The 10,456-nt window shown below is 43.9% G+C and overlaps 1 protein-coding gene across 1 annotated transcript in view; it reads right to left on the bottom strand.

The window, feature by feature from the left end:
- Positions 1-1,598: 1,598 nt before the first annotated feature.
- The window catches only part of NDUFC2 (NADH:ubiquinone oxidoreductase subunit C2), a 9,705-nt gene continuing 847 nt past the window's right edge, over positions 1,599-10,456 (bottom strand). Inside the window, exons 2-3 of the mRNA XM_006772520.2 lie at positions 3,825-3,968; positions 1,599-1,777 (exon numbers count right to left, since the gene is read on the bottom strand). Of these exons, the coding sequence (XP_006772583.1) occupies positions 1,728-1,777; positions 3,825-3,968 (194 nt within the window). The 3' untranslated portion in view covers positions 1,599-1,727. The remainder of the gene's footprint in view (positions 1,778-3,824; positions 3,969-10,456) is intronic.

The following is a 10,456-nucleotide window of genomic DNA, read 5'->3' on the forward strand; positions in this document are numbered from 1 at the left end:
CTGAGCCTGACCAGGGGCTGCACCTAGGGATTGGGCCTGCCCTCTGCCACCAGAGAGCAGGCCTAAGCCAGCGGGTCGTTATCTCCTGAGGGGTCCCAGACTGCGAGAGGGCACAGGCCAGGCTGAGGGTCCCCCCTCCCCGCCCGAGTGCACAAATTTTTGTGCACCGGGCCTCTAGTATATATATAAAAGAGCAAGCTTGTAAGGTCATTCCAGTTAGGTGGGACCTTTTAGTACTAATTGCACTGAGCTCTTCTGAGTGTTAGCTCTGAGCCCACTCTCTCCAGGATGATCCATCTAAGAGAAAGACCCCTTTGTAGAATCAGTCTTCTGTTCTCCTGGTCTTGAGTCTCCTGATCATAAACTGCTGGGGTCCAACCCCAGCAGGTCCAGGGGTTCCCCATAGGTGTGGACGGAGTCGGCGAAGAAGGAATGACATGGAGACAGCGTTCAGTTGATCAGCAGCCTTGCCAGGATCTCTAGCCACAATCTCCAGCCAAGTTCTGTGTCCATGTTCTCTTGCTAGGTTCTCCAGCCACATTATCCAGGTTCTCCAGCCAGGTTCTGTAGCCATGTTCTCTCGCTAGGTTCTCCGGCCAGGTTCAGTCGCCAGGTTCTGTAGCCGGCTTCTGCAGCCAGGTTCTGTCTAGGTTCTCCAACCAAGTTCTGTAGCCAGGTTCTGTCCAGCATCTTTTGCCATGTTCTACCTGCCTGGCACTTAGTTAAGGGGTTGTATTCCCTCCCTAACTTCGGGGGAAAATCCCTACCTGGGGAAACCACCTTTCTGAGAGAGGTGACCTTGGTTAAAACACATAGTGCCAAGAAGGTGAGCAAACATATTAAGAACAGTATGCCATATATGCCAGGTCCCTTGAAACAGCATGGATGGACCGGCTCCCGGCAATAAACCACCTGCTATATTGTTCAGAGTGCTCAAAAATGCAAGCCTGCCCATGTTATTCCTATTAAAAACCCTTTAGTGACTGCCTACCACCTAGAGCAGGAGTGGGGAATGTCTAGCCCACATGCTGCATATGGCCTGAAAAATTATCTGGTTTGGCCTTGCCAAGGCATTAGGGTTGAGTTAAATGTTTGAACAAATATAGCAAGCTGTTTTAAGTTGATAATTTTGTATGGCCCGTGAATGATGTTATAAATATCCAATTGGCCCTTCACAGAAAAAAGGTTCCCCACCCCAGACCCAGAGGATCAAGTCAAAATTATTCTACATGACTTACAAAATCCTCCATAATCTAGCTTGCTTTGCTTTTCTTTGCTCTACAACGGGAGCAGGCAAACCTTTTCTGTAAAGGGCCATATATTAGATATTTTAGGCTTTGCAGGCCATAAGGTCTCTGTCACAACTACACAACTCTGCCCTCTGCTGTTGTAGCATGGAAGCAAGCACAAATATGTAAACATGTGAGCATGGCTGTGTTCCAAAAGAACTTACTGGCATGGGCCTGATTTTGCCTACAGGCTATAGTTTTCAACTCTGAACTAGAACTAAACTTCGTTTTTAAATGTCAGATGTCTTCTTAAAATTGGGTAAATGGAAACTGACCATTCTGTTTTTATGACAAAAAGGAGTCAGAATGTTCAGGATGAGCATTTTAATCACAAGGCATTAACACACAGATTAATATAAACTTCAGGTATGAAATAATGCTCCACAAAATTCAGAAATAACTGTTCTCAGTGAAACCAAAGAAAGTGTTTTGGAGACTTCAACGCACTGGATGGAATTCTTCAAATTTTTCACCATAAGTTTTCTTATCTATAAAAGGAAAGATCACAAAAGATTTATGTTTAAGTTATGTTTTAAATCATATTTCCTAAAGAATAAAATTAAAATGTAATATTCTTACAGATAGAAACCCCTAAAATTTCCTTCTTTTCTTGTCCTCAACCACGGTTTGGTGATCACTGAAGCATTTTGCTATACTGAATGGATTTTGAAGACTCGGTGGGGACATCCAGATGGTTGCCTTGGAGGGGCAAGATGCCAGGGGGATCCTGGCTAAAGGGGTGAAGGAAGGAAGAATAGGGAGGGGCCCAGAGCTGAGGTGGTCAAGCACTCAATGCATGAGGCTCTTGGCACATCTGCCAGTAACCTGCTGCTCAGAGACAAAAGGAGCCCATGAGACTATACACGCTCCTGCTGACAGAGGAAGCTAGTGGAAATATGGAGGCAAAGAGCTGAGGTCTGGAACTGAGGTCTGCTCTGCCATTGGTTCTCACTCTTAGGAATCAATATTCCCAAGGTTCCTTCCAGCTCTAACATATAACAGTTCTGAGTATTCCCCATGTGTCATACAACACTATTCATGGCTTTGTACTAGTCTTTGAGCTCTTCATTGGCAAAAACAAAACAAAACAAAACGAAAAACTGTACCTTTTTGATCCAGCATTAATATTACATATGTGACTAAAGGTTATAGGAATGTTAAATAGATTAATAACATTTAGAATAAACAGGACCTTAGAGATCATCATTCAGTCTAATAAAATTTCAATGCTTAATATTATACATATAGGAAAGTCTACTTAAAATCTATGTATTTACACATTTAAAATTTTGCTTTTCTTTTCCTTCCTTCACATATGTACACATCTGTATTGTGTGTATGTGTAAAATAAAAAGAAGGCAATTATATCATAATTATAGTTGAACAGAGATAAGCAGTTTGCTAAGGAAATTCCTGTCTGTAGTTGGGTGAAAACGTCATTGAGATGATGAAACTTGAGCAGAAATTTGTTAGATGGGAAGGGTGGAAATGGAACAAGAGGAGGATCAAGAAAAAATTACAGTGTGTACAAAGTGATATAAGGTAGGTTCAAGACCCAGCATTTCATGAGGTAGGGTTCTGTGTTGTTCAGGTCAGCTATTATTTATCAAACTAGTGGCCCGAAATTTGTGCAGGGTGTGTGTGTGTGTGTGTGCTCCTCAGCCCGGCCTGCACCCTCTCCAATCTAGGATCCCTTGGGGGATGTCTGACTGCCGGTTTAGGCCCGATCCCACAACCGGCAGTCGGACATCCCTCTCGCAATCCGGGACCGCTGGCTCCTAACCGCTCACCTGCCTACCTGCCTACCTGCCTGCTCGCCCCTGATCGCCCCTAACTGCTTCTGCTTCAGCCCCGCCACCATTGGTTTGTCAGGAAGGACGTCCGGAAAGTCTCCTGGTCTAATTAGCATATTACCCTTTTATTAGTATAGATGCCTACTATTAGGACAGAGCCTAGAGGCTAGGACATTCAAAGATGAAGCTGCAGTCTAATGAGTGACACAACTATATATAAGTAATGTGGTGGATAAAATGTATGGGCAAAGTGTTTCTACCAGGCAATTAACCCGACATGATCTTCAGCAAGACCAAAAACAGAGGTGACTGAAGGCAAGTGCAATGATTCAAGCAAAAGATTATTAGGGCCTGAACCAGGGTAGTAGCAGTGGGACAGAGAGAAGAGTTCAGAGGTGAGAAATAGGAAGCAGAACAGTAAGCCCTGATGGGAAGTAAAAGAGAAAGACTTGAAGATGATTTGCAGGCTTCTGCTAGAATACACAGGTCAACAGTGGTGCCATCACTGAAGCAGGACACAGAACAGAAGGTCTGGGCAGGCAGAGGGGACAAGAGGGTCTATTTGCTGTCTGAGGTACTTAGCCAGAAACCTGACACATGAATTCAAGAGAATTCTGGTCTAAATTCAACCATGTGGGAGTTAACAGAATAGAGAAGATACCTGAAGCTACAGACATGGAAAAGATTAACCAGGGGAAATGATGCAAAGTAAGAAAGGATTTTTACAATTAACTTGAAATACCTTTTTCAGGAAAATCCTCTGGATGTGATTTTATATATGAAAACATATCATGGTCCTTCACAGCATACATATAGTCTTGACGTTTTAAAAGATAATAGCCAACAAAAAAAAAGGAAGTAACATATAGAAGCTGGCGATGCAAACCTGAAAATCAAATCCCAAAGAGAACAAAAATCAGTCAGTCAATATAATGTAAGATTATATTCTTATATTTCAGATATATAATTTGTTTTTCTTCTAAAAATTTTTTTGAAAGGACTTTCTATATGGCTATTTTGAACAAACAGCCTTGATCTTGAGATGTCTTCTTAAAGCAATTTGACAATTATAAAAGACATTAAGTCTACAGCAATCACTACCAATAGAACCAAGATTTTTAAAAATAAGGTTTTATAAATTTCTTCATGGAAAAAGGTGTCTAAGTACCAAATCCCAAATGCTAGACTGAGAAAAGAAAAAAATATTTTCTTCTTTGATAAGTTAACTTTAGACCTAAACTAATCTATATTCCAGGATACGTTCAGGATATGATGCTCTGAGGGAAAGTCCTCCACAAATGGTCTAAAAGCAATTTTGTTGGTCTTCATATACTGATTTATATTTGCATAATTAGTGGTTACTATAACAGCAAGCTAACTACAAATATATCTCAATTCTCTTTCGTACCATCTAAATTTCCTATTTGTATGTATTATTTATTCAACGAGTATTATTTACAAAAAAAAACATTAAATATTTAAAAAACCACTCTATTATAATGAGACTAGAGAGGATCAAATTACATGCCCTAGAGAAAAATTTAGTTTGAAGGGGAGATCCAAGGGTATGAACTTTATATATGAAATGTTTTTTGCGAAAAGCTAACTGCCGGTTTGATTTTCTAGCTAAGCCCCAGGTCTCTATCCCCAGCCCTCCACTTCTTATCCCACACACCTTCCTTTGGAGAACTCGTTTATTACTATACTTTTTTTTTAAAAATATATTTTATTGATTTTCTACAGAGAGGAAGGGAGAGAGATAGAGAGTTAGAAACGTCGATGAGAGAGAAACATCGATCAGCTGCCTCCTGCACATCTCCTACTGGGGATGTGCCTGCAACCCAGGTACATGCCCTTGACCGGAATCGAACCTGGGACCTTTCAGTCCGCAAGCCGACGCTCTATCCACTGAGCCAAACCGGTTTTGCCTATTACTATACTTTTATCTACTATCCATGTGCTAGTGACCCACAAGTACATCCAACTCAGACACTCGTATTGAAATACATCCAAGTATGTTTATTTGAATATTTCAAAATGAACTCATTTCCTTCCTACTCACGCATCTTTCTCCTAATTCCAAGAATAAGACCTTTTACCCATGAATCTAAGTCCTGGGTAATAAACACAGTAATCATCCTTTATTTCTTCCCTCTTCCCCATATTCAGCCACTGAGTGCTGTTAATTCTACCTTGTAAATATTTCCTCACTTATCTCTCACTTGCACTAACTGGTCTCCCCTTCATCTAATTTTTCACTCCATAATGATCCCAGCTTTTATCCTGTCACTAGAGGAATTTTTACTGAACTATAAGCCTAGCTTGTTGGTCCCTTCTCCTTCAATTATGGTCAACAGGAGTCCAAATTCTTGCATATGACCTCCGAAGCCCTTCATGAGCCAACTCTCTCACCTTCATCTTCTGGCACTCCCTGAGAGGCAGCGTGCTCCAGCAGCACTGAACTGCTTTTTGCTTTTTACAAAATATGTATTTTTATTGATTTCATAGAGGAGCGGAGAGGAGAGGGAGAGGGAGAGATAAAACTATCGATGAGCCCTGACTGGTTTGGCTCAGTGGATAGAGCGTCAGCCTGCAGACTGAAGGGTCCCAGGTTCGATTCTGGTCAAGGGCATGTACCATGGTTGCGGGCACATCCTCAGTAAGGGGTGTGCAGGAGGCAGCTGATCCATGTTTCTCATTGATGTTTCTAACTCTCTATCCCTCTCCCTTCTTCTCTGTAAAAAAATCAATAAAATATATTAAAAAAAATATATCGAAGAAAGAGAATCATTGATTGGCTGCCCCCTGCATGCCCTCTATTGGGGGTTGAGCCCACAACCTGGGCATGTGCCCTTGACCGGAATCGAACCCGGGACCCTTGAGTCCGCAGGCCAATGCTCTATCCACTGAGCCAAACCAGGTAGGACTGAACTGCTTTTAACTCCTCACAAAAACTAGGCTTCTTCATGCTTCTACATACCACACACTGATTATTTCTCTGCCCAGAAACCCTCTGATCCTTCAAGGCTCAACTCAGACATCACTTCAGCTAAGAAGTCTTCCCAGAACTTTCCTGAATTTAAAAGGGTGAGCTCATCTCTATTAATATGAAAGTTGCTATAGTAATTATTTCTTTCTCTACTACCAGGCAGAGAAAGAAACATTAAACCCCTATTTAATGTTTTCATTAAATGTTTCATTCATTTTAGTATACCAGCACATAGATAGCAGTTAATATTTAATTAAGTGAATGAATGACCTTGGACCAGTCAATTTACTAACTCTAAAACAAAGATAATGCCTATCCTATCTTTCTCACAGCAGTAGTATATAAACAAAAAAATGCATATAAAATATTTTTTAAAAATGTGTAAAACAACAAAAATGTAAAATATTATTATGCCCTGGGACTGGATAGGGCCCAGACTCTTTTGCATTCTCCCGTGCCCCAAACAGTCACTGTTCTCCCAAACTGGGCCACTTGCAGCACAGCAAACCAAAGGGTGCTGGCTGGGTTGTCCCATGTGCCACTGGACTACAAAGACCGACTTTCTGTGCTTACCCATATCTCTCACAGCAAGACTTCATAAACATGTTAGACGTTGTCGGTGTCCCAGCCCTAAAGGCAGGCTTAGCCTCTTCCAAAGTCCCCATTTCCCTAACCCAGTGGTTCTCAACCTTCTGGCTCTTTAAATACAGTTCCTCATGTTGTGACCCAACCATAAAATTATTTTCGTTGCTACTTCATAACTGCAATGTTGCTACTGTTATGAATCATAATGTAAATATCTGATATGCAGGATGGTCTTAGGCGACCCCTGTGAAAGGGTTGTTCGACCCTCAAAGGGGTCGCAACCCACAGGTTGAGAACCGCTGCCCTAACCTCTCTTCTCTCTCAGTGGTGTCTCCCTCTTACCACATAAACCACCGCTCCACAATCATTTTCCCCTTTCCTTTACTCAGTTAATCTAAACTTGGAGCCATGGTGCTCTTTGCAGAACACCATAAATTACTGATAAACTAGAAATCAATAAATATTTAATTTTGTGGACTACACATAGATACCAACTAAATTATAGGGCAGATAAGTGGTAGCCAGTAACAAGGTTTTAAAAACAAATGATAGGAGAAAAGTTTAAGAAAAAATTCTATTTAATGTTTTCTGTTAACTTGAAAAAGATCTGCACAATTTGATTTCTTTGATAGAATATTCCAATACTACACACAGAATGCCAGGTCCTCTCCAGGGCTATATTTTGAAAATCCTTTCCCACTCCTCAGCTCTGTCACACCTGTTCCCTATGTGCATAAACTTGTACCACAATTTGTCTTTTTAATGGAAATGCTCTTCTGGTTTGTAAATATTTGGAGGGTTGAGACCATGTTTTATATTTCCTTGCAATCTACACAGACTTATTTATCCAATAAATACTTATTGAACACTAATATATGCCAGACATTGATCTAGACACATTATGAACTCAATAAATGCTGCTAATTATACCATTTCAATAAAGTCAAGACCTAAATTTTCCAAAGCAACCTAGGGAAACCCAGGGAACTCAGGAACTCTGACCCCTAGCTCTGGGCTAAGTGCTTTATATACATCATCTCATCTAGTTCTCACAGCCACACAAAGAGGTAGGCATTCGCCTTATTTCATAGATGAGGAAACTAAAGCTCATAGCGATAAGCTGCTTCCCTAGAATCAAAGAATCAAATGGCTGGTAAAGTGGAGGTGGCGTCAAACCCAAATCGTAACCACTAAGCTCTTCTGTCTTCCAGAAAAGACACAAAACCTAGTTTGATAAGGTGAGATTAAGTGGTATAATACTTCACATTTCAGCCAATCTGTACTTGCTCTGGAACAGTTTCCCTCTGATCTGTACCTCCTGTATGCTCCACAGGCTCTCCCTGCTCATCCACTTTCATCAAAACAGGTAACGGACTCACCTAGACCCATTTGTCTACCAGACTAAAAGCTCCTCAGGGTCGGGGATGGTATTCCTCACCCCACATACCCTGAATGTCAGCGGTCGCCAACCGGTGGTCCGCGAGGTCCGAAAGGTTGGCGACCGCTGCTGCATGTAACACTGCCTGGCAAAGAGAAAGAGCTCTGTAAATGTTAAACAAACTGTAAACGGTCTGCCTAACAACTGCTAAGGACAGAGAACTCTGTCCAGCACCTTTTGTGAGCCAGGCATGTTACCTACCTCACCTAATTGTCACAGCAAATATGCAAAGATCAATTACTCCCGTTTTATAGATGAGGAAACTTTGGCTCTGGACTGCCAAAGTAACTAGCCAAGGTGACCCAGTTGGGAAGCAGTGGAGGAAGGCCATTTAGTTCCAAAGTGGCGCTCTTTCTCTTACATGAAGAGTAAGACTTGGTGTATGAGGAGTGGTAAAGAGAAGGGAGAAAACCCCATTCCTCCATAGGCAGAAATGGCCAAAGATCACTCCTTTCTGTAGAGTAGGGTCATGTTCAAGGGAGAAGGGACCCCAATACTATTTGAGCAATGGAAATGCTGAGGTCTGGTGGGCTGGAAGGTGACCTCCAGCATGACATACAGCTGGCAGAAGGCAAAAGAGGCCCCAGGGAGGTTATTCCTGGTTGCTGGAATCACTGAAGGATTAGCTTTCTTCCTAACCGGGCTCCTTGGCTCCACTCAGTATTGCTTCACATTGTTGACAGAATTGACACAGGTCTGATCATTGGATCTCTGCCCGCCTCTCCCAACTCTCCCAGCCATCAAAAGCTATAAAGGTTCCCGCCTGCCTAGGGAATGGCCACGGGGTTACCTATTAGCCTTACTGCCCTCGCCTGCGCACTCACTCATCAAACCACCTGCCGACCACAGGCCCTTGCCTTCATTTATTCCTACCAGCCCCATAGGTCTGGGAGGCTGCTAAGTCATCGCTAAGTTCAAAACCTCCCAGTTTCCCTGCACTTCTCCCTGCGGAGATCCACAGCCCTCCGCACACCTACTGTGCCGGCTGTTAATGGCTCTGACAGGGCGCCGCTCATACACTAGGACAGCGGTTCACCACCTTGGCTGAACTTTGGAATCACCTGGGAATCTTTCTAAAATCCTGATTTCTGGGCCTCATCCTCGGGAAATTCTGTTTCTTTGTTATGGGGTGGGGCCACAACATTAGTAACAAAGAAACAGAATTATGGAGGATGAGGCCCAAAAATTGGTATTTTAAAAAGATTCCTCCGTTTGGGGGCAGCATCCGGGAGGCAGTAGGGAAACGGGGATGGGAGTCATGAGGGCCACCTACGTGGGCGCTGGCTGTGGGGTTCAGTCCTCGACGGGTGTCCCAACCGTGGCCACTAGGTCCCTGGGGGCACCCCTCCGCGGGAATGGCTTGCTGTGCAGCCTCACCTTCCAGGTCCTGCCTCCGGAGCCCTGGGCACAGCCCAGCAGGACTCAGTGATTGTGGAAAAAGTGCAATAAAATGTGAAATGTGGGCCCTAAGAAGAAAAAAAAAAGATTCCCATTGCCCTGACCGGTTTGGCTCAGTGAATAGACTAGACGGCCTGCGGACTGTGGGGTCCCAGGTTAAATTCCGGTCAAGGACATGTACCTTGGTTGCGGGTACATCCCCAGTAGGGGGTGTGCAAGAGGCAACTGAGTGATATTTCTCACTGAGGGATGTTTCTAACTCTCTATCCCTCTCCCTTCCTCTCTGTAAAAAAATCAATAAAATATATTTTTTAAAAAAAGGTTCCCAGGTGATTCTAATGTGCAGCCAAGGTTGAGAACCACTGCACTGGGAGAAAACACAGCCCCGCGGCTTGGAGCCTCCTGCTCAGAGCGGGGCCTCTACACGAGCAGCATCCGCGGGGTCTGGTAGTTTACCATCGGGCCTCCTCCCAGACCGAATGAGTCAGAATGCACATTTTAACCAGATCCTAGGTTAGTAGTAGCGTGCAAAAGTGTGAGAGCACAATTTTCAAATACAGACTCTGAGGTCCAAAAACAGGCTCTGCTACTTATTGGCCGTATGACCTTGGGCAAGCTGCTTGACCCCCGCGGAGGCTGCTTTCTCGCTGTGGATAATGTCTCCCCGTGAGGTGCTTTGAGGATCAAACGCCATAATGTAGCTAAGTGTCCGTAGTCCATGCAGCCTGGAGTGAAGGCTCATTTTGCACACACCACAGCGCGACACGAGAGGGGCGCGGGCAGTCCACCGCTGGGCCCTTCGCAGCCTGTGGGGTCGTGACTTTCACTGCACCCCGTTTCCGAGAGCCACACGCTACCCGGCCCTGCCCAATTCCGCAGCGCTCACGGGCGCGGAGGCGCTAGGAAGGCGAGGCAGGGCCTGCGAGGCGGCAAGGCCCGCACAAGGCTCGGCAGCCTACGGCGG

This window comes from Myotis davidii, unplaced genomic scaffold (assembly GCF_000327345.1).
Source record: "Myotis davidii unplaced genomic scaffold, ASM32734v1 scaffold646, whole genome shotgun sequence".
Lineage (NCBI taxonomy): Eukaryota > Metazoa > Chordata > Mammalia > Chiroptera > Vespertilionidae > Myotis > Myotis davidii.